At 38.9% G+C, this 27,778-nt stretch overlaps 1 protein-coding gene across 4 annotated transcripts in view; it reads left to right on the plus strand.

Moving 5' to 3' along the window:
* dab2ipa (DAB2 interacting protein a) overlaps window positions 1-27,778 on the plus strand; it is an 89,315-nt gene that overhangs the window by 43,409 nt on the left and 18,128 nt on the right. Inside the window, exons 1-5 of one of the 4 annotated variants that reach the window (XM_060881870.1) lie at window positions 4,664-5,015; window positions 13,862-14,015; window positions 17,910-18,008; window positions 18,171-18,725; window positions 27,429-27,573. In XM_060881870.1, the coding sequence (XP_060737853.1) occupies window positions 13,872-14,015; window positions 17,910-18,008; window positions 18,171-18,725; window positions 27,429-27,573 (943 nt within the window). In that variant the 5' untranslated portion in view covers window positions 4,664-5,015; window positions 13,862-13,871. Of the gene's footprint in view, window positions 1-4,663; window positions 5,016-5,095; window positions 5,229-8,842; window positions 8,994-13,861; window positions 14,016-17,909; window positions 18,009-18,170; window positions 18,726-27,428; window positions 27,574-27,778 lie in introns of those variants that run through there. The other 3 variants (XM_060881869.1, XM_060881868.1, XM_060881867.1) reach the window with 3 other exon arrangements.

The following is a 27,778-nucleotide window of genomic DNA, read 5'->3' on the forward strand; positions in this document are numbered from 1 at the left end:
GCAAAGCACTTCACTTATTTAATTTGCTCACTGAATGTTTTTGTTTTCTGTTTAAAAGTCTGTTGTTTGTGGAAAATCACAAGAGATCAGTCATTCCTGGAATTCCCCTATCATCCCCTAAGATAATTGTTCCCTAAATTCTGATGTTAGATGTGAACATTAAATTGTGCTTTTGACCTTAGTCACAGTTTTCTGTATTGTTCTGATGCCACGTGATTTGCTGATTGGTGTACAAATGTTCCTAAGTGGAACTAAGTTGCCTTGTTTTTGTGACTCAATCTTAGCAGCTTTATCGGTATCCCTTGATCGGTGAGACCCATTACATTAATGAGAATTAATTAGTCTTACACACACATACCTACACATACTGTATACACAGCCAGGGTTTGAGAATGAGGCCGGAAAATGGATCACAGACTCGCTTCAGGGGAGAGTGTCAGTATGAATCTTTTCCCAGCCTTCCTGCTCCGGTTGCCACATGATGGAAGAGCACACTGTTAATTCGTTAGTGGAGAGCGAATCGCATGTTCACTTCTTTCCTGTACGTTATATACTGTAAAAGAATGAACTTTGCAAAAGAGGCAAAATGGGCTAATATGGAAATTCCTCACCCACACAGCACATCCATCCCTGGGATTATTAGGCATACCTCTGCATTATTCAGCTCCTTAATGAATTCAGCTCTGGAAAGCCTTCAGAAATGAACAGCATCTGAAATATTCCACACGGATTGGACGTGAATTGGTTTTGCAATGAGCGTGTATCTTTACGTTTGGCTCTAGCTTGTTGCTAACCTTTCTCTCTCTGTGTAAACGGAACATCAGCCATGTGTTGGCAGCGTTTGACGAGAGAAAAAAATTTCACTTGATGTCCAAGCCCCGAAGAACAAGATGCAGACATTTGTTTTATTGAAGCTGCCTTGAATGCTTTAAGCATTGAAATGTGTAGTTTTGTGGATCTCAATATATGGACAGATTTCTTCCTTTGAGCATGGAGCGTTGATTTTAATTGAAAATGTAAAGATGTTTGAGACGGTCACATTTTTCACCAGAGGCTTTTTAGTATCTTGTGTCAGAATTTGGTTCCTACATCACTGTGGAGATCTTCTCACACTCATTAATCTTATGGGTGTGATATTAAACAGACATGATGCTTAGACATACAGTATGTAATGTTTACAGCATATATGCTCACTTAATTATTGGTACACAATGATCGAGTCAGTAAATCATGTGGAAGCAGCACAGTACATAAGATCGTGGGCTTCTATTATTCATTCATTCATTCATTCATCTTCTACCGCTTATCCGAACTACCTCGGGTCACGGGGAGCCTGTGCCTATCTCAGGCGTCATCGGGCATCAAGGCAGGATACACCCTGGACGGAGTGCCAACCCATCGAAGGGCACACACACACTCTTATTCACTCACGCAATCACACACTACGGACAATTTTCCAGAGATGCCAATCAACCTACCATGCATGTCTTTGGACCGGGGGAGGAAACCTGAGTACCCGGAGGAAACCCCCGAGGCACAGGGAGAACATGCAAACTCCACACACACAAGGCGGAGGCGGGAATCAAACCCCCAATGGTGCAGGTGTGAGGCGAACGTGCTAACCACTAAGCCACCGTGCCCCCGGCTTCTATTATGATTCTTCTATTGTTTGAGATACGCAATATTTAGCTTATGCAATCCTTTTCTTTTTTATGAAGGGTGCCAATAGATGCTTTTCTTCTCATCACGGTTGTAGTGTTTATACGACGTACCGCAGCCTTTCTTCCGGCTCGAACCAGTCCAGCCAGGGATTATGTTCTGCCGTCTTTCAGCCACAAGGCATTCCTGCCTGCAAAACTACTTCTTCACACTATTCCTTGTGAAGAATTGTGTTGTGAAAATCCCAGGAGATTCTTCTTTGTCTGAAATACTTCAATCATCCCATCTGTCACAACAACCATGCCACGGTCAAAGTCACTGAGATCATATTTTTTTCCTTCACATTCAGATTTTTGATCTGAACATTAATTAAATGCATGATAAATGTATCTCTAACATTCTGTATATTGATAAATTGCTAAAGGCTAAAATACTGTATAGGTTGCAGTGCACAGCATTGAGAGTTTTGTTTTTCTTTCCTCATATTTATGAAGACGGAAATCGGTATTATAGTCTTAAAGGCAACCTGAAATCATATCTGACCTTCTGTATCTGACATTGCTTCATTATAACACCACCATTTATACATTGTATACATTACAAAGGAAGGCTTGTAAATTGTGCCTGTAAGAAGCGATTTAAAGAAGTGATCGATGTTCTTCAGCCATGATGCTATTTTGTAAGCCTGAAGCACTTATTACTTACTGTTAGTTGACTTACATACAGTATACCTCTTGTATATTTTAGTCTAACATAGAAGATGAGCATCTGTATCGAACTATAATTTTCCTTATGTTGACTTCTAGAGAAAAAAAAAAGGATTTTAAGGGCTTTTCTGTTCATAAAAACAGAAATTTCAAATTCCATCAAATGTAATACAGGTTTCGGATTTGTACTCGTGTTCTTTGATCGGACATTACAAACAGGAGCAAACAGCCAATGTGGTGGCTCAAGTGGTTAAGGCTCTGGGTTGTTGATTGGAGGATCAGGGTTCAAGCCCCAGCGCTGCCAAACTGCCACTGTTGGGCCCTTGAGCAAGGCCCTCAACCCTCCCTGCTTCAGGGGTGCTGTTTCATAGCTGCCCCTGCACTCTGACCCCAACCTCCTCAGTTGGGATATGTGAAGAAAAGAATTCCACTGTGCTGTAATATATATGTGGTGATATTAAAGGCTTTTGGGGGGAAGTCGTGGCCTAATGGTTAGAGAGTCTGAATCCTAACCCTAAGGTTGTGGGTTAGAGTCTCGGGCCGGCCACGACTGAGGTGCCCTTGAGCAAGGCACCAAACCCCCCAACTGCTCCCTGGGCGCCGCAGCATAAAATGGCTGCCCACTGCTCCGGGTGTGTGTTCACGGTGTGTGTGTGTGTGTTCACTGCTGTGTGTGTGCACTTTAAATGGGTTAAACACAGAGAACAAATTCTGAGTATGGGTCACCGTACTTATGTCCGTATGTCACTTCACTTTATGCTTTTTCAGTTCTGAAGAAACTGATGATGTTGGTAGCACTTAAATGTAAATTCCTCTGAATTCCTTGACTACTTATCTCGATCATATTGTGGATTTTTTCCATTGAAATAGATTAGGCAACAGCAGAGGTGCTTATTTTCTAGGACCTTTCTACACACTTGTAACATATACATTACATTAAAGCACAGTGAAAATCTTTCTACACATATCCCAACTGAGGAGGCTGGGGTCAGAGCACAGGGTCAGTCATGATACAGCACCCCTGGAGCAGAGAGGGTTAAGGGCCTTGCTCAAGGGCCCAACAGTGGCAGCTTGTCAGAGCTGGGGCTTGAACCCTGATTTTCTGTGTCTTAACCACCTGAGCCGCATTGGAGAAAGATTATATTGTATAATACTCATAAGTATTGGAACAGAAAGGCCATTTCTTTTGTTTTCGCTACACACCGAAGACATTTTCTCCCACTGACAGCTCTCTGGTCTCTCTATTGGTTTATCCTTTTTAACAACTGGAGCCTTCCTTCACAGATGATACTAAGATATTCAGATTAATATTCAAATTAAGATATTCTTAGCTATTAACTGTATAAACAATTGAACAGGGAAACAGCAGGGATGCATGTGTCAGTCACATGTTCCGTTATCTTTGATTAGTTTTAATAAGGGAGGATTTAAACAAAGTTGTTTTAATTGTTCTAATTTGTTTAACACAGGAATTGTAAATATTAGGATATGAACACTGAATTATATTATTTAATATTCAGCTCATTTTCATGTCTTACTTTTGCTCTCAAACCCTAAATGTCTTCAGTGTACAACAAAAAAAATGATTAACCTTGCCATTCCCGATACTTTCGGAGGGGACTAATATTTAAAGATATTTAGATAGATTTTTGAGATGTTTAGAAAAATAGATTTTTCTGTTGTTTGCTATGGCAATTTAAATTATTGTGTGTAAAGTTTAATTTATATAATCATATTAGATACCTTTTTTTTTTTTTTTGCTTATTCTTTTCTTAGTTGCGAGATTCATTCATTCATTTATTCTTTCTTTCTATTGTTTGTTTGTTTGTTTATTTATAATTCCATTAATTCATTGGTAATGAGGAAATATCACTAAAAACCACAAATAGGAAGACTAGTAAAAATCAGTTTGCAAAGAATTTCAAATGAACATATAACGTAGAATTATGTGCTTTTCTGTTTCCTGTCTTTTATGTCTAATATTGTTTATTATTAGGGAGTTTTAGATTCTGCGCTTTCTTAGATTTTTAGATTTAGAGCTTGTTAGATGATCTCAGAATCATCTGGTCTTATCAAAACCTTCTCAAATGTTACGCAACCTCATTTCTCCCACATGGTTGGAGGATTTTGTCCTATAATTCGGCACACCTAATGTGACACCTAATGCACCATTAGAAGTTTTTAGCTTAAAGGGACTTTTCTTTCTGGGTGTTTTATACTGTAGCTCCGCTGCAGGAAGAAGGGGCAGGTCTCAGTGCAGGGAAGAGATCATTGTATGACAAAGGAGCACAGGACAAAGACCACACACACTTACACACCCATCTCCAGCAGGCTAGGGGGCAGGGCCGGCTCACACTGTGCTCAACGTTCCTCGGCATACAGGAACAAACAGGAACAACGGATAGAAATAAATAGACAGATAGGTGGTGATAGGAAGCAGAAGTGACAGAAAGAGAGGGTGATGGTGAGAGATCTCCTGCTTGGTGCAGCTTACAGCGTGATACAGGAAGAGAGGAAGTTGTGGCCCACTTAAAGGAGAGGGGCGGATCAGACCAGGACTCTCTCTCTTTCTCTCTCTCTCTCTCCCCCCTGTGTGTGAGAGAGTGGGGGAAAAAATAAGGAGGCAGGACCAAGCACAGAGAAGGAGGGGTATGTATATGTGTGTGTGTGAGTGTGTGAATGTGTGTGGTTGTGTGTGTGAGAGAGAGAGAGCGAGAGAGAGAGAGAGAGAGAGAGAGAGAGAGAGAGACAGGGAGAAAACCGCCTGCACGTGTTCTCTTCTCCTCACCATCACCACCACCACCACTACCTCATCTTCATCCTTATCCTCAGCTCCACACGAGGATCCATACAGAATGTCAGGTGAGTGTTTAGATCAGGATGGATTGCTCTGAATGTAGAACAGAGAGAAAGAAGGATGTTTGTGTCAGTGTTAGGAAGAGAACCAGGAACAATAGAACTGACTGAAGGCCAGGCACGAGGAATGAATCGGGAGGCGATTGATGGTGCGGAGCATCCGCACACTCTCCTTTGTGTGTGAGCAGAGGTGGATGAACGCATGCTGCGAGAGCGATGCAGATGAGAGGAGGACGTGCCATCTGTAATATCTCTGCACTGTGCCGAGGGTTAATTGGGAGGGGTGGTGTGAAGCATAGCTGTAGTTTACGACACCCCTCTGGATCTGGGTGGTGTCAGCAAGCGCGTGCTGTTCGAGATGTAAGAGACGAGTGCTGTTAAAGATGTAGAATATACCTATAGTCTTCTGGGTTCCAGAGGTAAATCGTCCTTACTGCTGCTTCTAGTGTTGCTTTTGTTTGTGTGTGTGTGTGTGTGTGTGTGTGTGTGTGTGTGTGTGTATAAATGCATGTGCTTTGATATGTGATTGTCTGACAGCAGAAGCTTAATCTAAAGGTTCCCAAGAAAAGCTTTGTAAAGCTCCAGTCAGAAGAACTGCATAAAAATAAAGACTCCTCGCTCTGATATGATGCCGAAACAATCGGAATGTGAATATTTTTATGTAGTTTAAAATGAAATGGATGATTATGAGCACGTTGGCTTTTGATTTTTGACAGCACTGTTTGAAAAGCAAATATCTACACGTGATGTCATTTGTGGACAAATACACTGCTGGGAAAATAAAATGTTCACTCGAGCTTCTTTAATGTGTGCATCAGGAGAAACCATTAAAGCTTATATGTAGAAACCTATAATGCTGATTTTAGAAAATTGTGAACCATGTAAAGAAAATATTTAGGCGTGTAACGACCGATTAAATCATTATTTAAAAAGAAGAATGCTGTAAAGAAACATTTTGATTGAGGGTTGTAAAATTTGCGGGCAATTTTTTACATGTGGTGTTATGTAAATGTGGTATTATGTGGCAGACGGAAATGGTTGTTAAATTTGTTGTGACATGAGCTAGTTCGCTGAATGATGGAAGGAAGGAAGGAAGGAAGGAAGGAAGGAAGGAAGGAAGGAAAGAAGGAAGGAAGGAAGGAAGGAAGGAAGGAAGGAAGGAATAGACAGATTGATAGCATACCAATAATTGTAGACAGACAGACAGACAGACAGACAGACAGACAGAGATAGATAGATAGATAGATAGATAGATAGATAGATAGATAGATAGATAGATAGATAGATAGATAGATAGATAGATAGATAGATAGATAGATAGATAGATAGATAGATTTTGTTGCTCTGCAGAAAAACATACATTAAAACATTTTGTGTGATTTTTCTGTTGTGATTGTTTTCTATTTTGATTGTTGATTATAGATTACAGTTTGATTAAAGCTGTAGATTCCATTTTTTAAATGCTCTCTAGATCATATAACTAATCATATTACGTGGGAGGAAAACTAATACTAGAACTAGTTAAGAACTAGAAAAATGTAATTTTGCATTTTTCCGTTCAGTTGCTCTTAAGTTTCTTTATTTCAGCCTTCTGTTTTGATTTTCTGGCCCGGAAATAAGCTCCGCCCCCAGTTGAAGCAGATCGGTTTCAATTTTATTTATCGTTAAATGTTACCCAGGAGACATACTAAGTTTCACCAGAAGGGGGGGAGTTGTTTAGGCAGAAGATGAATAACATGTCAGTGTTTTCTTTGCCATTGCAACTCATTACCAAATAAGTAATGGCACCTTTAAATAAAAACTTGATCAAATAACTGTTAGGCATTAGCTGCTGATTTCAGCTCACCCAATAATTTATATTCAGTTATTTTTTTCCTTCTGTTTATTAAAAAGAAATTTCCCAGTCAGTAGTTAGTGCTGTGTAAAAACACCTGTCTGTGTGTTTGCAGTTATATAGAGAATTAGGATCAGATGCTGCGTCTGGTTCATCTTGTTACTGCCAGGTTTGGGATGAGGACTGGCTTTGGACTGGCAGGCAGGATAGTAAGCCTGTCTGGCCTTTATGGCTTTCATTGTTGTGCCAAGAAGAATAAATTGGGTGGAAAAAAGAGTCGTAGTGAGTGAGAGTCAAAAAATTGCCGAGCACAGCTATGAGATATCTTTTTACTCAGTGCTGAACGATGAATATATCGCCCCAGAGATATGATGCGGTTTCTTTTATATCACTACTTGGCCATTTCGGCTTCATAAACAAATGGCCTGGAAGCATGTGAACTCCAAAACTCAGTGAGGTCTTGCTTCATCAAACACTTGGCCGAGGTTTGTAGAGATATGGCATTGCATTTTAATGGGCTCTCTGTTGACAGAGCTGCTTTTGGTGTCGCTTCAGTTTGAGGTTTGAGTGCTTTTTTTTTTTTTTTTTTTCAATTAGAGAGGTATTTTATAACTGAGAGCTAAAACTAGAGCTCTGGAAATTAGGGTTCTGTTTATGATTACAGCTGCGTTGGTATTTTCAGCATGACGACTGTTGATCTGTGATATTTATATCTTATCTGACTGATATGTGATGTAATAGAAATGTTGTGCACTGAAATATTGGCTTTTCTAAATACTGAATTCTTCTTCTTCTGACCCAGCGTTCGGCCACAGCATTACCCGAATGAGCTGCTTTGAGAAAGAGGCTTGTCAGTTTAAGGGCTGGCCCTGTCAATAGCTCACAGGATTACGTAAGCTGTCTGGGAGAGTAATAAACTCAGCTGTGTGGCCTCACTAGCTTCACAATAATCCTGTCTTTATTACTGTGATGTTTGCCTCATCACTAAGTAAAAAAGTTCAAAATGTGGTGCTTTACTTGATCGATTTGATTTGATTTGATTGAATATCCGAGTACAAACCTAATTATTTATGCATTCGGGTCCTTTTTCTAATATCTTTAAACATTGATTTAGAGCTACATTTGACTTTTTCAGTGCCAAACTGTCTCTCCTTGTTGAACGTACCTCCTTTTGCCTGCGCTGCTTATTTCCTGGCATGCAGGCTTTGCATGGCAGTCATTTCCGATTTTAAGCAGAGGTCTCGAGGGAGGCGCTCACTTCCTGTCAGTGAGTGTGGGAACTATTTGGATGTGGAGTGCACAGTGCCCTGTTAGACACAGAGCCTAGGACCTAGCTCAATCGTGTGAGTTTAATTAGACGCCAAACGGGTCTGATTCTCGCCACTCTTCCTCTAAAATCTCTCTCTACCTTCCCCTTTGTTCTGTAAAACAGTTAAAGATTGTCTGTGTTTTTAATTTTTTTTAATATTGCGATGGATGTTTTGCAATTTTGCAATTATTAGATATGGTGTATTTGTATAGATTAACCAAACCTTACTGTTCATCTGATTCGAACCCATGTGCCAATCATGCAAATCCTCTTACACACACACACACACACAAAAAGAGACAGGAATCTGAACCAGAAATAACCAGTGCATTGAGCAGTTTTCATTCTCGACCAAATTGCCATGTTTTGAAAATAGAAATGCTTGAAGGGGAAAAAACCACCCTCGAAGGGTGTGTTCAAGATGCACAAGATTGTTCCCTTGGGTGCTCAGAGGCAGTTCTGAACTGTATTCTGACAGGTCTAGCTAGCGTTTGAGCTCTGCTATCGAACCTCATCATCGCACAACACTGAATGCAGAAATCAAGGATCGTCGTTCTATGTATTGAAGCGATCCTTCAGTAGTCGGTTCGTGTTTCAGAGCGATCATGGCCAGTCGCTATGTTAAGCAGTAAGTACCGGAAATGTAGCTCTTCTTCATGCTGTGTTTATCTCTGTGTACAGCTGCGGTTTCTGCAAAATATGTAGCTCTGGTTAAGAAAGTAGAAGAAATTAGCATTTGAATTGTTTTTTTCTGTTGATGCTAATAATCGTCTTTTAATAAGAATGTCAAAATGCATGCAGGTTGAAATATAAACTAGAGATATTACTTAAACTCTGTTTATTTCCTCAGGAGCTCTTGGTTGCTCGGTTGTAGAAAGGACATTATTTATGTTTACGTTATTTCCTGTCACCCAAACGAGGATGAGGTTCCTACTGGCCCTGGTTCCTCTCAAGTTTTCTTCCTCATATCATCTTAGGGAGATTTTCCACACCACCTTCACACCAGGCTTGATCATTAACGATAGATGTTAGAGATAAATAGAACTTAGTTTTAAACTTTAAACATTTTATTCTGTTTCTATACTTCTGTAAAGCTGCTTTGAGACAATTTGAACTGTTAAAAACACTATACAAATAAATTCAATTGAACTCATCTGAATATAGGCTTTAAAGGCTTAATAAAAGACCCCCAGCATTAGCTTGTGTAGATTTTTGTTCATGTGATTAGTATTTGTATTTTGCACTTTAAAAAAAAAAGCTTCCTGCTTTTTCACAGCTGTAATGATGCCACCATTTTAACGATGCCATTCAGTCGGCTTGTAAAATAATTCATGACTCATATCGACCTCACTTTTTGCGAGACACATCCCACAGCGTGTCTTTCAGTCAGGTTTAGATTAGATGTCTTTCCTTCTTTTTCTGTCTAGAACTGTAAAGTAATTTTTTGGATTTTGATGGCACATACGTTAACACATTAACAAACCCAAAATGCAACAACAAAACCATAAATTCAAAGCAAATACAGAAAGAAAACAGCAAAACAAACAAATAAATGAACAAAAATTAAAAAAAAGTGAAGAAAAAAAATGAACTCAAAAATGATGTTGATTGGACAATTTCTTTTTTTCTTCTGAATAATTCTTTATTTGGCTTTCATCAGGCAGTAAACACGTAAGCATTTATTAACATTTACAGAATATCTAAAATAACATTTGAATGAATCAAACATAAATATGAAAAATAAAGCATCAGATAAAATAACAAAATTTAAAAAATAGCAAATAAGAAATGTAAAAAAATTTAGATACATGGCCAAATAAAGCAAAAGAACTAAAAAAAGAGAGAAAAAAATGCAAGAATAAAACCTGCAGCTGTACAGTAAAAAAAAGTACAGTATAAAAATACACATATATATATATATATATATATATATATATATATATATATATATATATATATATATATATATATACATAATATAAATATATATTATTAAATATATATATATATTATGTGTGTATATATATATATATATATATATATATATATATATATATATATATATATATATATATTTTTTTTTTTTTTTACTGTTGTGTTTTTATTTTGCTGTGTCTTTTTTGTCATCTTGTGCTTTTTGGTGTTGCTCTTTTGCTTTTGTTTTTCTTATGGGTTTTTTGTTGTTGCTTTGCTGTCCTATTTTTGTTTTTGCTGTCATTCTTATGTTTTTGTGAATTTTCAGTATTTTTGATTGAGCTCTATCCTATTTGCTTGTGTTGTGTGTTCCTTTGTTGCATTTTCAGCTTTGCTCTTGTGCCCTTGGTGTGTATTTTTCACCTACAGTACACTATAGTGAATGTAATCTGTACAGTACGGTAAATCAGAGCTGAACCTACAGCTGAATGGCTTTGAGTCATAACCAATAAGTCAAAGCTCTCCTCCTGGATGAGCGTATCGCAGCAGGAAGAGAGGGTTTAGGAAGATTACGTTATCCGGGTTGGTCTTGGCCGTGATGTGCCATGATCTCAGCTTGCTGAAGTGTGTCATATTCACAACCCTCCTGCAGGTCAGATTGTTTCTGTTTAATGTTTGCTGGTAGAATGAATTTCCCTCAGCTGTCTGAACAGCTGACTCCGCTTACTCACCTCTTCGCAAAACAATTAAACGAGCGCTAAATCCACACAGCTTATTTTCTAAAGGTTAAAATTTGTACTTTTGCATTCTTAGCATTGTTAGACACCCAGACGGTTAGTTCCGGTGCATGCGACTTGGGTGCACTTAAAATTAAACCAAATCGCGATAAATTGGATAAAAGCATGTGAAATGCTCTAAATGCTTGGAGCCTGAGAAGATCTGAGTGCGAACGTGTGACTGATTGATGGAGACTTTTGTTCTTGTTTCTGATCAGTACTCACTATATTGATAATTGGGGTTGTTTTTACATTAGCTTTGTACATTTCCTCAGAGTCAGCAGGTATTCCTGCTTTAGAGGACAAATGAGTGTCTGAGATTGTGTGTGATTTCCCAGGGGATTGGCAAGATCAGTGGAAAAAGTCGTTATTTTTTAATATCAGCTGTATGTCATGAGTTGTTTGTCACTCTCTCAATTGCACCGAAGCGATGGGAAATGGGGTTATATCAAGTCAGCGTTATGTATTACTATGAAACGATGATGAGTTGAGCTCAGGCCATCAGCGGTATAATGTTGCCGTCTGTCTGGAGGGTTTGATAGAAAGTGCTTTTATTGCCTTCGATCAGTGCCGAGGTTGAAGTTGGCAGGGCTTTTTTCATGCTTTTTCTAGCCTTCTGAACTGATTTGATGATGAACGTGAAATTTGGTGTATTAAGTTGAATGTATGTACAGTTGATTGAGTTTCAGGTTTTTTTGATGCTGGTCCTTAGAAAGTTTCCATAGTCAGATTACACATTACATTCAGTTCAATGGCCTTGAATTCCGTAATTCAGAGATTACATTTTTTATTGCCGTCTCAAATCTTAGTAGAATTGTAGTTATTTTAATCCTGATATTTGTTGTATTGTGTGAGAACCAGGGAAAGTTCTTAGTCGTCTCACGGATGTTAGTACTAACTCTACCTGAGGCCTTTTTTCCTCACGTCAGATATCTTTAATTCATAGCTAAGATGGAGTAAGTGTGCACAAAGCCAGCTCTCAGCGGGTGCTTAATTGCTATGGTTTACTCTTCACATTGATTGGGACATGAGGTATTGAGCAGATTCTCTGTTTTCGGAGAGCGTGACTGGCCTTAAGAGTGGTGGAGCGCTCATAGATTAGTATCGGAAATCTAAGTAAGTAAGTAACAAGTAACAAGCACATGTTCTGGTTAGTCCTATTGCACCAGCAAGGTTGTACAGATATATGAAATTAAATAAGTTTTTCTCATATCCTTCTGTGGTGTAAAATCTCATTTTCTCTGTAAAAGTAATTATCTTCTATTTCTTGTGTATCCCAGGGGTGTTTTTACTTCAAGCACTGATAGACCAAATGTAGGTTTACCTCCACAACCCAGTTAAAACAGAATTGTTATGTGAAAGATCATGACGTTTTTTGGAAAATGTCTCTGAATAAAAATGCTGGGTTCTAAACCTCGGCAGTGGCACACGGCAACAATGACTCATTTTTCAGGAACAATGGTTGAAAGGAATGAAGCATACATTGAGTTACACTATTTTTTATTTATTTTATTTTTTTTACACCAACCTTAAATGTCATATTGTAGGTATTTGTTACCAACTGTTGCCCAGGGGTTGTTGTTTGTTACTCGCATATATTCCATCTATCAGTGGAAAAGGCCATCATAGATTCACTGCTCACATTTTATTAGGGTCACTACCATGTCAGCATCACTGGTGCACTGGAAATGATCCATTGTCTCAATAATATCTGTTCTGTGATGGTCCAGTGCTGGTCCTTGTCCACTGATGAATGAAGGAGAGGATGGAACTAGGCACCACAGTCAGACATCGTAGACCTACTGTACAAAATGCATTAATACTTACTGTCCTACTTTATTAATCAGCCAACCATGTGGTAGCAGCACAATGCAAATAGTCTGAAGATAGATGAAGGTCAAGATACTGATAGATATAGATATAGGGCAAGCTATTGTTCACATCAACCTTAGGATGAAGCAAAAGTGTGATCTTGTTGATTTAGATTTGGATACCAAATGCTAGCACGTTTGATTTAACGTAACCGAGTTAGTGACATTTTTGTTCTGTGGGTGAAAACACCTTGCTGAAAAGAGAGGTCAGAAGAAATTGGCCAGGCTGGTTTGAGCTCCAGGATGAATACAGTAACTCAAATAATTAAACTGTGGTGAGCAGAAAACCAGTGAATATGTAAATGAGATTTGAAGTGAATGGGCTACAACAGCAGAAGACCACATTGGGTTCCAGTCCTGTCTGCCAAGAACAGGAATCTGAGGCTATCATGGGCACATACTCTAAACTGGACAGTTAAAGGTAGAAAAAATATCATCTGGTCATCTTTTTCCAATCTCTCACCTTTCTCTTGTCTGACTGAAGTGGAAACTGACATCTGCTGTCGTAGTCCGTCCGCCTCATTGTTTGATGTGCTGTCCATTGTTAGATGACTTCCTGTCAGCTCAAACCATCTGGTCATTCTTCTCTGATCGTTCTTATCAACAAGCTGTTTGAGCCTGCAGAACTTTCGCACACGTGATATTCGATGGGTTTCTTGCAGCATGCTGTCAAAGTCACAGCGCTCGTATTTTCCCAATTCTGATGTTCGATGTGAACCTTAACTGTAGTTCTTGCCGTGTCTCTGCATGATTAAATGCACTGTGCTGCTGTCACATGATAGGGTGTTTGGATAACTTTGAGAAGGACCTCACGTATTCTTACTAGATAGATTCAAATGCTTTTACTAGCTTCAGTGTTGTTCAATACCGAATACAAAAAAAAAACCCAAGAATTCCGAAGGCTATGTCTTAATTTTCCCTTCTCTTCTCATCAGATCCCATCTGATGCCGAGGCTGAAAGAGTCGAGGTCTCACGAGTCGTTGCTAAGTCCCAGCAGTGCAGTGGAAGCTCTGGATCTCAGTATGGAGGAGGAAGTGCTCATCAAGCCCGTACACAGCAGCATCCTGGGACAGGACTTTTGTTTCGAGGTCAGTCCACTGAGCTCTGATCTTACACCTCACATTATTAAACATTTTATCTAACGTGTATCAGCGATATGAGGGAGCAATCAGATCACAGATCACACAGCAAATATCATGTACTGAATGTTCCATTGTGTTGTAGGGGAAGCATTTGCATGTGCTCTGGTTTAGAATAACAAGGAAATATGTGATAAAAAAAAGTCATCACAGGTACGTCAGTGGGCGGAATTTGCATGCATGACATCTTTGAGTCTGTTCGTTATGCCGTAAACAAAAGGTGCAGATGAAAGCTAGGAGACTGAGCTGCTCTTTATGTAGTCTCATGTACAGAATGACCTTTAATATTAGCTTCCACTTAATGTCTTACTATTAAAGAGAATAGTAAAGAAATAAAAATCCAGTCTGTCAGTCATGTGGAGGAAGGATTTCTCTAGCATTTCTTTCTAAAATACAGTTTTTTTTTTCCTGTACAAGAAAAAGAACAAAAGAAATGTTTACTCAAAATTCATTTGTATTTCATTTTGTATTCATTTGCCACCATTGTATCATTCTAAGGAAGCATAATAGATTGAGTTTTGACAGTTTTGTAAATGATTCATTTTTAAAACTAATTTTTAACCTTGCAGCAGAAATACTCTGTCGATTAGTAGTGAAACAAAAGAGCGGAATAAGAAAACTAGAGGCACAAATAGTGGAAACTGTATAGCCGCAAAACGTAGAACAACATTTGGTCAGACGTCATTTTCAGTAAGAGGCATACATTTATGGAACGATTTACCACCAGAAATTAAAACATTAACAAGACTCAAGGTTTTTAATAAACATTTAAAGCAGTGGCTGAAACTGAAACAACTCTGTGAACATTGACTGTATAGGATACAACGCAATGTATGCAAACATAAGGTTGCATATGTCAGCATGCACAGACATATGCATACTTTTGTGTTTTGTATTGTTAAATATATCTAGACTATTTTATAGTGATTGTTATATTTATTTAAGTCCATTTTAGCTTATGGACGGAATGTATTTATTGCATGTATTTTAATAGCTATAGATTCTTGATATAATATTCTGTAATTTCTGTTTTAACTTTACAAGCCTAACCAGGGACAGGGGTTGCAAATTAGTCATGGCTATAAACCTGTATGCATGGCATCTACTTTGTATTTTATAAAGCAATGTTTTATGCATTTGTTCCTGTCAAATCAACATCAATAAATAAATAATAATAATAAAAAATTTCTAATGCAAACATTGTTAGATTCCCCGATGCATCTACCTACATTTACAGCATTAAGCAGACACTGTTTTTCTCATTTTTATTCAAGTGAGCAATTGAGGGTTAAGGAGCCTTGCTCAGGAGCACTCTTTACCAATGTGGTGCACAGAAAAGCATCTCAGTGTGCACAAAACATCGACCATCAAGGTGAATGAGCTACATGAGCAGAAGACCATTTCTTGTCTGCCTCTAAAAGGAATCTGAGGCTATCATAGGCACAGGCTTGAATATGGACAGATGGAGATTGAAAATAAAAAAAATCATCTGGTCTGGTTTTCCAGACTTAAACTTCCCAGTTTCTGTAAATCTGTCCCCGTGATAGCCTCAGATTCCTGGGGGTCAGTTGTTTGATTATGAATCTATTTAACACAAAGCTAATTTGAATCTACATCATTTCCAGCTGACTTCTGTAGTTTTATCACTGAAGTTCCTGAGCATATGTGTGGTATCCATGTGTCAGATCCTCATGTTAAAAATGCAGATTCTTTAAAAAAAAAATCTCCTAGAATTAAAACATTTGGTTACGGATTGCACGAACAACTGCCCTTAGACATCCAGTACAAGCATGTTTTTATTATCCGTAGTATTCTTTCTTTCTTTCTTTCTTTCCTCAGGAGAGGAAAACATGTTGAAATTCTTGTTTCCGTTTATCACACACACTCGACAGATGCCGTAGATAGACTTTTATTCGAGAAATCTTGAGTATTGCTTTAGAAATTAAGCTTCGACAGAGAGAACAAAGAGAATATCTGGCAGCATCAGTGTGAATCTCTCTGTTGCTCGGCTCAGTGCACAGCTCCAACCTTTTGTCCGAATCTCCCTTCTTTTTGTCCTGATCACTTCTCACTGGAGCTGAGCGTAGCCCAGCAGGCTGACATGGTCTCAGTTACACTGTGTCCAGCTGGCTGCTGGATGCCTTATACAGTACCATAGAGGACGGGAGGGCAATACTGATAAAAAGTTGTTTTTTTTTGTTGTTTTTTTTCACACAGCGACTAAAATGTAGCTGAATTACAACGGAATGGATATATACAGAATTTCTTCTACCATATATGATTAATCAGTACAATTATTAATCACATCTGTAGAACAAGTGATTACAGGGGTAATGGGAAGGGAAAACACAGTCTAATCAGGCTACGTGGATATTACACTTATTATCTCCTGCTAGGAAGACTAATACTCAGACTGAAAAACCTCATGACTCTTCACAGACCTATTAGGTGCTCTGTGCTTGAATAGATAAAGCCATACTCTTAGTATAATGTATTATAATGGTATCTCATTATCACAATCTATTGCAGTCTGTCTAAAAGTATTTATAGTCACCATTGAGGGTTAAGGGCCTTGCTCAGGGGCCCAACAGTGGCAGCTTGGTGGCCCAGGTATTCAAATTCATGACCTTCTGATCAGTAAACAACACCTTAAACGCTTCCCCTTAATACAGAAGTAGGACGTCATGTATACTTAGATGTTTATTGGTAACAAACTTCGATTTGATAGTAATGTCAGTATTTATGCAGAGACAGTTACTTAAGTTGTTTAAATTAAGTTATTTATTCATTCATTCATTCATTTTCTACCGCTTATCCGAACTACCTCGGGTCACGGGGAGCCTGTGCCTATCTCAGGCGTCATCGGGCATCAAGGCAGGATACACCCTGGACGGAGTGCCAACTCATCGCAGGGCACACACACACACACACACACTCTCATTCACTCACGCAATCACACACTATGGACAATTTTCCAGAGATTCCAGTCAACCTACCATGCATGTCTTTGGACCGGGGGAGGAAACCGGAGTACCCGGAGGAAACCCCCGAGGCACGGGGAGAACATGCAAACTCCACACACACAAGGTGGAGGCAGGGCTCGAACCCCCAACCCTGGCCACTAAGCCACCGTGCCCCCCCTCCCCCCACCCCCCCGTGTGTTATTTAGATTATGCAAATGATCTGTGAGTAAATTTATGTTACTGGATTTTTAGTTGAATACCCCTGTATTTAAAGTTTATGATAGGGCTGTTAATAAAAAAAAAAAAAAGCTCAATAAAAGAAAGCATAAAGCGGTTAAAGAAAGCCTCGATTAGCAGCATCTTTTATGATCCGTCTGCAGTTTGGTGAGCTTTGTGCTTTCATACATGTTATTCTAGGAAGAGATTTCGCTTTGTAAGCATTACTATCTGAAGAAGGTCTGCAATCCTGTTAACGTAATGAAAATCTATTACCTGGGGCTCAAGCACTACTGTTTAAAGTAGAAAATGATAATAAAAAAGGAAAAAGAAAGAAAAGAAAAGGTGCAGCGTAACCATTTTCCCCCACAATCGATCGAAGTGGATCTTATGATGATTTCATGATTTGAGTTACTACCTACCTTGACTCTGTGATTGTATTATAGAAGTGCATTTAATAGGAGTGCTTTCTGTGTTTGGGATATTTGATCTGTCTATTCTTTGGCCAATTGTTATTACTCCCCACTTGAGGGATCCTCTTCAGTGGTTGAGAGCTGAGCGCACGATGAAAAATGCTGGATTACTCGAGCCTAATATCCATTTACTCATTTTCTCAGCACTTTACTCCTTCCATATTAGCATTGTATTCACTGTGTAATTACAGGTAACTACATCAACAGGAAGTAAATGCTTCTCTTGTCGGTCAGCAGCAGAGAGAGAGAAATGGATGGAGAACCTCAGGCGAGCCGTGCATCCCAACAAGGTAAAGCATGAGACTTCAAAGTAGTTGAACCCTTTCTGGAATAAAAATCTTTTTTTTTCTTCTGTTACGTTATTTTTTTCTTTCTTATGTTGGCCAAATTTTGATTTAATGAGTAAATAACTCATTGATTGTAGTGTTTTTTTAATATATTTTTTCATTCAGGATAACAGTCGGCGGGTAGAGAATATGTTAAAATGTTGGATTATTGAAGCCAAGGACTTGCCAGCCAAGAAAAAGTATTTCTGTGAACTGTGTCTGGATGACACGCTTTATGCTCGGACTACCTGCAAGCTCAAAACGGACAATGTTTTCTGGGGTGAACACTTTGAGTTCAACAATCTGCCACCGGTCAAAAGCATCACCGTGCACCTTTACAAAGAGACGGATAAGAAGAAGAAGAAGGACAAAAACAACTATGTAGGCCTGGTGAACATTCCAGTGGGTGCAGTGACGGGACGGCAATTTGTGGAAAAGTGGTACGCGGTCAGCACTCCTAACCCCAGCAAAGGCAAAGCCCCGGGGCCCATGGTGCGCATGAAATGCCGTTACCAGAGTATGAGCATCCTCCCTATGGAGCTGTACAAAGAGTTTGCTGAGTACATCACCAACAACTACATGCTCCTTTGCTCAGTGCTTGAGCCAGCCATCAGCGTCAAGAGCAAGGAGGAGATGGCCTGTGCTCTCGTGCATATTCTCCAGAGCACTGGCAAGGCTAAGGTAGGAAAAAAAATGGTTCTACTATTTGATTCAATCACACAGTACCTTGATTCAATCACACAGTACCTTGAATATAGAAGGGTACATTCTGTTTAACATCAGTATTTTACTAGTCTCTCTATCCCTAGGCTCTATTTGTGTAAAATCGTCCAAGGAAGGGTAGTTCCACTTTGTGAGGCAAAGAACTCTTAACTAAAAGAAAAAACCTTGAGGAAGCATGTATGGTGCATGGCAAGATGAATGTGTTTCAAAAGCCACTTCTAGAACCCTAGTTCTATACTGAACCCTACAATCGGTCCGTCCCTTGTGACGGATTGGCGTTCTGCCCAGGGTATATCCCTGTCTTGCCCCCAGTGTTCCCAGGATAGAATCTGGATCCATCACGACCCTAACGAGGATAAAGTGGAAGTGCAGAACACATAAACAGAGGGTCTAACAGAGATTCAGAGAGGATCTCGTTCATATAAACAAAGAAGAACCATTACTTATATAAATATCCCTTAAAGAAAAACCCTGTTTTAAGCGTTTATTTTTTATTTGAAATATTATTCTTGCTTCCTTACTTAAATATTTTCCAGGGCATTATCTCTCTGTTGTAGTGCTTCTTATTTTTTCACGTTTTCTAATGTACAGTACGTGGCTTAATACAACTGCAAGATAGGCATCGTCTGATGGGTTTATCATCTTTTAAAACCGAAAACCTCGGCAGAATCAGCTCTTTTTGTGATCTTTATTTCAAGTCTACTGTCTGACAACAGAGTCGATAGAAGAGAACAATGGAGTCGAGCCCTACCGCTTCTCGCTGGATTGTTAAAGGCGTGAACGCTCATATTGTCTTCATTAACTCAAGTGAAAAGTGTGTTTTGCCTCTGATTGTCTTCATAAATCAGTTCTGAATGAGGTGACAACACGTACAAAAGCTCTCAGCTTTGCTCTGTATCACTAATTTCACTTCATCGATTCCTCTTGGCAAAAACAGACAGTTTTTTTTTTGCCACTCTCGGCAACTTGAAACATTACACCTAAAGTAGCTTTAAAGGAACTGGCATGTGGTAACAACTATCCACACTGTGGCCCAGTTATAAGACTGGATCGATAAGATAGGATGATATCTACATAGTAGGCAGTTATGATAAATCATTTTCCATGTAGCTAATTGCACAATAATACACACTATGATATAATTCAGAATATAAGATTCTTAACAGCCACTTTGTGTACTCTGACATGTATATAGCATTACATTTATACATGCTGCATTGGGGATGTGTACTAAAATTACACTAAGAATCCAGTGACCATCATGATACAAATTAATTTAAGCTTAAACACCAGATTAATTGAAGTCAAGATTCGTTTAAATTAAAGTGTGACTGGATTTTTTGTTGTGTATTGCGGTGGTTTGAACGTACACTATACGGACAAAAGTTTGCGAACACCTGATAATCACACCCATATGTGGATCTTCCTCAAACTTTTACCCCAAATTTAGGTTAAAAGTTTGTCTAGAAAGTCGTCAACGGAACTAAAGGGTCCAAAACTGGTCCAGCATGATACTGGTCCATGAAGATATGGTTTGACAGGGTTGGAGTGGAAGATCTCAAGTGTCCTGCTCAGATCTCTGACCTCAACCCCACTGAACACTTTTGGTGTGAAACGAAACGCTGAATACACAACAGACCGCCTCACTCAACATCAGTGCAGACTTCATTAATGCTTTAAATGACTGAATGTGCAAATTCAAACAGCCACACTCCAAAATCTAGAGGAAAACCTTTTCAGAATAGTGGAGGTTAAGTGGAGGTTATGTGGACTACATCTAGAAGGGGATGTTCAACAAACACATATAAGTGTTAATGTCTAGATTCCACATACAGTATATTTACCACATAATGTATGTTTATAATGAAATCTGTCCTTTAAATCTTTTCAAACTGGAATGATCTATTATTGAGCGATGAGCTTTAGCTGGCATTAACCTCTGTCATTATATTGCACACAGATTGCACGATTGATGGGTAATCTTGGGTCTATTTGGGTAAATATTTGGTAGTAGATTTTCTAACAGTGTTCTGTATTGAACTACACAAAAAATAGCTGCAGCAGATTACACTGAAACTGTTGAACGAACCTTTGAAATTCACCACATTTGTCATTGCCTCAAAGTTGGCCAACATTGCAATCTTTTCGTTATTCCTAAAATTAAAACAGCATAAAAAATTTTTTTTTTTAAAAACAGAAAATTGAACTACTACTTGGTATTTTTATACAGGATTCCATTATAAAAAAAATCGGTTAAATAAAAAAAAATAGCCACCAATAATCAAAAATAGATAAAAAGAAAGAAATAGATAAAACACTTTCTCTATTGTAAATAGAGCAAGAACTAATTAAATAATAAAATCTACTTCCAATACAAAGTGGCATAAAAACAGTAATTAAAGACAGGGTCTCCGTTGTTTGAAAGCCAATGTCGACATTTGAAATCACCAAAACAAACACGCCCCTAACCCAAATGGGTCCCACCCCTGTATTGATAGCTCCGCCCACACATACATACGTAACCCAGGCAAATAATGGAAAGAAATGTGTCTTTATCATAGCTGAAGGGAAGAACAATACGATTGCAGAATAACAAACAAGCAAAAATGACACAAGCATGAACATGCAAAGGACGGCATAAATTAGTTCTGTGAAACAAAGCAAAACGCGGTTGTAGCTGCCTCTCTACATTACTACGATAGAAAAGAGGTGTTATTTGTGTAGTAACAGCGTTAAGCTCAGGAGTTATTGACTCGGGAAACTCCAATCTGTGAATATGTGACCAACTTCCTGCTCCTTCAGTTCTCTCCAGCGCTGGAAAGCTGATCCTACTGTATATTATCACGTCCTACTTCTTGCCCATATCGTAAGCCTTTCTTCACTTTCTTTCTTTATTTTTATCCTCCATGTCAAAACCGCTTTCTCCTAATGTCACACATGCGCACTGAACACTCTCTCCGCACATATTGACAAGCCCCGCCCCTTTCTGCTTATTGGCTACACGTTTGTTTTTTTTTTTGTTTTGATTTTTGTTTATTATTCGGCCCGATTCAGTTTTCTGAAGCATTTCACAAAAATCGGAGACCCCGATTTAAATACATCATAAATTAGATTAAAATGTCTTTGATGTTGCGTTTAGATACTATTCTATATATATACCAACAACATATGTTATATGTTGTGAATGATTATAATACCTTCCCAGTGCCCAAGGATAAGGTTTTGCATGTTGTAAAAAAAAAAATATGCTATTGTCTAGCTTAAATTCTGTCCTTGTCTTCACTATGCACAATGATGGACTTTTATTGGCCACAGAACCTCTAACATATTATTTCTGAGCTGAGCCAAGAGGTCAGCACGGTCATTAGCGCCGAGTTAAATCAGTCAGTTATGGCATGCTCTGTCATTACACAGGGAGTACACTGGGAGTGTATTGACTTTTGTTAGCCAAGGCTGGAGTTGGTTAGTGTCTGTATTGTCTTTCATTAAGTCGTAGCATGGTTACTGTAAACAAGGTCGATCAGGGTCACCTCGCATGCCATTGACTTCCTAGGTTTGTCTGGAGGTCAGTGCCCAGTCATGAATGAAGGAAGTAGGAAGCCGGATTGCATGAACGGTGCCCAATGTGGTCACTGTGGATTTCTGTCCTTAAATTTGAGGTAGCTGCTGTTTTGGAAATGCAGACATTATGCTTTAGGCTTTAGACAGTGTTTCCACATAATGTAAGCTTTCCCCTGCATAATGGCTGCATTTGCGAAAGCGCCAGAAATCATATCTCAGTACATCGAACCCATGAATCTAAAACCAATTACAACAGCAGCAACTCTGACACAGGATTAAAGAACTATTGTGTTTTTGGAGTGAGTATTGATCATAACTGGAGCAGGGCTGGTCACCGAATCAGATCCCTGTGGAGGTCTGATGGAGTGTGTGCACAGTGCGACTGAGGTGGGGATTCAGAGCCTCTGCCCCCCTACTAATGAGTTCTTATTCATGCAGCTACTGCCCAAGGGGTCTCACTGGGATTCGCACAAGAGTGATGGTGTATGGGTACGCATATGCAACCCTATGTGTGTGTGTGTGTGTGTGTGTGTGTGTGTGGGTGTGTAAAGTAATTTTTCTGCTGGGCAGTTTGGGAGGCTGGGGTCATTAGTCAAGAGCCTGGGGCTCTTTTTTCAGCAGACACTCAATCCACACGCGCACACACACACACACACACACACACACACACACACAACAACACACACACACAAACAGGCACTTTAACAACTTCTTGACACTTATTTTGTCATTACCTGTTATCATTGTAGTGTAGACCCTATAGTCTTGATGACATGAAACACAACAGACAAATTCCAGACAAACCTTTGACTACGCAATAAAAACACAATAAAAAGACTTTTGGAGGACAGGAATTTGGTAGATAGTTTGACTTATCGATTGCTGTTTCTCTATTTGCTGTTTTTGGTCTTTTTGTTTGTCCCTTGGCACATAATTATGGTGCCAGATGTTTTACAGCTGGGTGTTTCCATTTCAAAGACCTATAATAGTCATATATTTCCATGCAATGGATCTCACTAGATTCTTTATTTCGTTCATCTCTTTGCATTAACAGCACATCCAGAACGATTCTTTTTCCTACTTAAACACAAGTTCATCTGGATCTATGATTCAATTATTTGACACACCCCACTCTGCTTTCCTGAGTCATCCAGGCTTCTCTCTTCCACTCTGCTCTTTCATCCAATAAAACCCACCCTCCTGTGCTCACCCTGTGTGTTGATGCTTCTTCTTTGCTGTAGCTTTTCTTCCTCAGTGTGCTCAATCCTCTGAATGCTGCAGATTTTGAGTAGAGTCTGGGAGCATGGGATGAAGCTGAGAGCTTAGCAGATTAAATTCAGGGCTTTGGGTCAGAACCTCCAGGTGGCCAGAGCTGAGTTCACCTCGGTGGCCATGTTGAATCCCTGGTGCTTTCTTATGACTGAAGTATAGACATATCTGATCTCAGGAAGCGCGATTCCTCTGATTGTCAATGGATATTATATTTATTTGTCTCTTAAAGTATAATAAAGTAGTGTACAGTCAGTAGATTACCACTGAGTGGATATCTTTAATTGCTTAATTGATTTCATCAATTTCTGTTCAAACACAATTCACTTTATTTTTTACGCCATGCTGACACCATATAAATCATTCATTCCTTTTCACATCATGAAACAGTCAATAGAATACAAAGAGTAAAGGATGAGAGAAGTATCTGATCAGACTGGGTATTAAAATTGCAGTACATCATCTTCCAGCAAAAGTCTGTCCAGTACCCGAATAGAGAAAGCTGCTGACTGATCACAGAGCGCATGACATGACGTTATTGTACTTTCCACTACGTTATACCATCATTGTATTAACGAAGATTAGATAACCATTAGCTTGTTCAGAATCAATTTTCGAAGCGCTCGTCCGGAAGAGTTCATTATGTTACGCTTGTGTGTAAAAGTTTTCACACCCCATGGTTCCTGAGAGAAGACGGGAACATCTGTTGTACAAAATTTTCAAGAAGTTGTAAAGAAAAAAAGAGAGAAAAGAAAATGTGTTTTTTTTTCCAGTAATTAAGAAAAATGGTCTAAACGCTATAAAAGAAAGAAGTCAAAGTTTTGTCATGGCCGTCTGAAAGTGTTATATTAACAGATATGACAAGTAGAAATATATTGTTTGTTATATAATGTTGTTGTATGGTTTTTAAAACTGTAATAAGAAACTAGATTTGTAAAGTTCGTCGCGACAAACTTTGATGTTGGTTTTGACGATGCAAGTATTCGCAAAGGCCGGTGCTTTTTGGAGGCGAGTGGACATAAGGGTCAGTGTTACTTTTGGAAGCAAGTAAACAGAAAGCTTGTTCATGTTGTGCAAATTATCTATTTTCACGTGACATCACGTGACGTCATGTGACGTCATCAGAATACCCGTGAGGAAGTTCCCCTCATTGTTCTGAGTGTTTTGATATGTCACATGTCCATGTTGTAAAAAGTTTTTTGATTTTGCATATATTGGGGGCGGGGCTGCGGCACAACCGGAAGGCCAGTCGGTACACCAATTTAAAACTTTGTTCAGAGTATCACCCTAAAGGAGCTGGCCGAGTTTTGCAGAGTTATAAACCTCCAAAGTTTATAATGGGAGTCTATGGGAAAAAAGGCCACTTTGAGACCCAGTACTGGAAGTACCAGGGTCTACAACATATCCGAATTTGGTGCATGTGGCTCGAAAGCCCTAGGAGGAGTTACTCTTGATAAATTTTTGTCTAAGCTTAAATAGGAAAACAGAATGTTGGCTTCTACAAAGCCAACATAATGATGTAGTCAACAATAAATTAGCTATCAGTACTAAAGCACTGATGATTTTCCTATAACTGCACATCCTGAATAGTTTTGATTTGTCTTATACCCCAAAAATGATTGCAGTTTGATTGCAGTTTTTTTATTTTATTTTAACCAAAGTCCACAAAATGGAATTTGCACCAGTTTTTTTTTTGTGGCCATGCTCTTTAAGAAGTGTTTCATGAGTATTTCTGTTTTTTTCTAGAATATTAGGAGCAATATATTCATAAAAACAATATATCTTCAAAGTAAATTATGTTACTGAAAATGTCCAATAAGTCAATTTCCATTCAGCCAGCAGACTGATTTGACACCAGTGTACTGGTAAAACTGGTAAAACATATGAACGGACAACCGTCATTTCTTCACAGGCCTCTCTTTTTTTTTGGGGGGGTGGCCTAATGGTTAGAGAGTCTGACTCCTAACCCTAAGGTTGTGGGTTCGAGTCTCGGGCCGGCCACGACTGAGGTGCCCTTGAGCAAGGCACCGAACCCCCAACTGCTCCCCGGGCACCGCAGCATAAATGGCTGCCCACTGCTCCGGGTGTGTGTTCACGGTGTGTGTGTGCACTTTGGATGGGTTAAACGCAGAGAACAAATTCTGAGTATGGGTCACCGTACTTAGCCGTATGTCACGTCACTTAACACCTAGCATGTTACCAATAAACTGCAAAGCTCTCCATCTGGATGAATTTCCTGTGACTGAATATTTCAGCATTCAGCTTTACCTCTGGATGTTATAAAGCACTGACACTGGAGACTCCTTCAAAAATGAAACATTATCTCTATATCAGCCATTTCACATTTTATTAATCTGTTTATCTGGAGTGTCCACCATACCTGTTCCCTGTAAGTGGTTCGTAAAGAAACGTAAGCCATTAGAACAAGTGCATTTGTGTAAACCTGAGATTTGCCTCAGAGCTGAAACTACTGTAAGAGCTGACGATATAGAGAATGAATCGCCACCTTCTGGCCAGACAGTTCTGCTCTAAAGGATGTGTGATTTGTAACTGATGTAGTGGAAATTGTCATTTATCATGGTGGCTTTGTAGAAGCCAACATTCTGTTTTCCTATTTAAGCTTAGACAAATATTTATCAAGAGTAACTCCTCCTAGGGCTTTCGAGCCACATGCACCAAATTCGGATATGTTGTAGATCCTGGTCTGAAGTTTGTTGCTGTTACTTTTCTAAGCGATCGGATCTCAAAGTGGCCTTTTTTCCCATAGACTCCCATTATAAATTTTGGAGGTTTATAACTCGGCAAGCTTTCGAACTATCTACACCAAACTCGGCCAGCTCCTTTAGGGTGATACTCTGAACAAAGTTTTAAATTGATGTACCGAATGGCCTTCCGGTTGTGCCGCAGCCCCACCCCCAAAATATGCAAAATCAAAAAACTTTTTACAACATGGACAGGTGACATATCAAAACACTCAGAACAATGAGGGGAACTTCCTCAGGTGCATTCTGATGACGTCACGTGACATCACCTGATGTCACGTGAAAATCAAAAATTAGCACAACATGAACATGTGACATATCAAAACACTCAGCCCAATGAGGGGAACTTCTTCAGGAGTATTCGAATGACGTCACATGCTCGTCTCCACATGCCTACAAATGTTTTGGCACCCTATCTTTCTGTCCACTTGCCTCCAAAAGTAACACTGACCCTTATGTCCACTCGCCTCCAAAAAGCACCTGCCTTTGCGAATACTTGCCTCGTCAAAGCCAACATCAAAGTTTGTCGCGACGATCTTTACAAATCTAGTTATAAATAGAAGTCGGTGGAGTTGCTGTATTGAATAATTCTGTATACATTCTAAAACACTGCTTCACCACTGGCCAGCTAACTCAAAGGTGCTGCTCATTTAATTAAATGTGTAAGCACATAATTAGCTTTTAAAATAAAATGTCAAAAAAAAATGTCATTCAAACTTTTAATTTCATTTTTTACATACAGCCATACACAATAAAACTCTTAGTGATTTTTTCAGTTGTCTGCGTCAAAAAATATATCCAATAAGAACAAAATGATTAAGAATTAATTATATAAGACTATAAAATAAAGAAAACATACTAAGAATAAAATTTCAATAAATTTCAAAAAGTATGTTTCATACTTTGAAAATAAAATTTCAAAGTATGAAATAAAAACCTCTACAGATGCAAGAGGGAAGAAAGGGTAAATATATATGAATGCATTAAATTGTACATTTTTAAAATGTTATAATAATTGTGTTGTTACGTGAATTGTTGTAAAAGTTATTGTTCTTTGTGTACGACGCAGGACTTCCTGACCGATCTGATGATGTCAGAGGTAGATCGCTGTGGCGACAACGAGCACCTGATCTTTCGGGAGAACACTCTGGCCACCAAAGCCATCGAAGAATATCTCAAACTGGTGGGTCAGAAGTACCTACAGGACGCTTTAGGTAAGAAGGGAGCATTTTCTATGAAAAGTCTTTTCTATTCTTTAAAGGTTTAATGATGAAACCATATTCTGTTCAAAAGAACCAACATGTTCACTGTGACCTTCAATCCAAAGTCTTAAAGCTGTTGCTCTACTGGTACATTTCTACAATCTAGAGTACATAAAAATCAATAATTCATTTGTTTCTGTGGTTTTATTTGTAAGTG

Source organism: Tachysurus vachellii, chromosome 11, assembly GCF_030014155.1.
Source record: "Tachysurus vachellii isolate PV-2020 chromosome 11, HZAU_Pvac_v1, whole genome shotgun sequence".
In the NCBI taxonomy this organism is placed as follows: domain Eukaryota; kingdom Metazoa; phylum Chordata; class Actinopteri; order Siluriformes; family Bagridae; genus Tachysurus; species Tachysurus vachellii.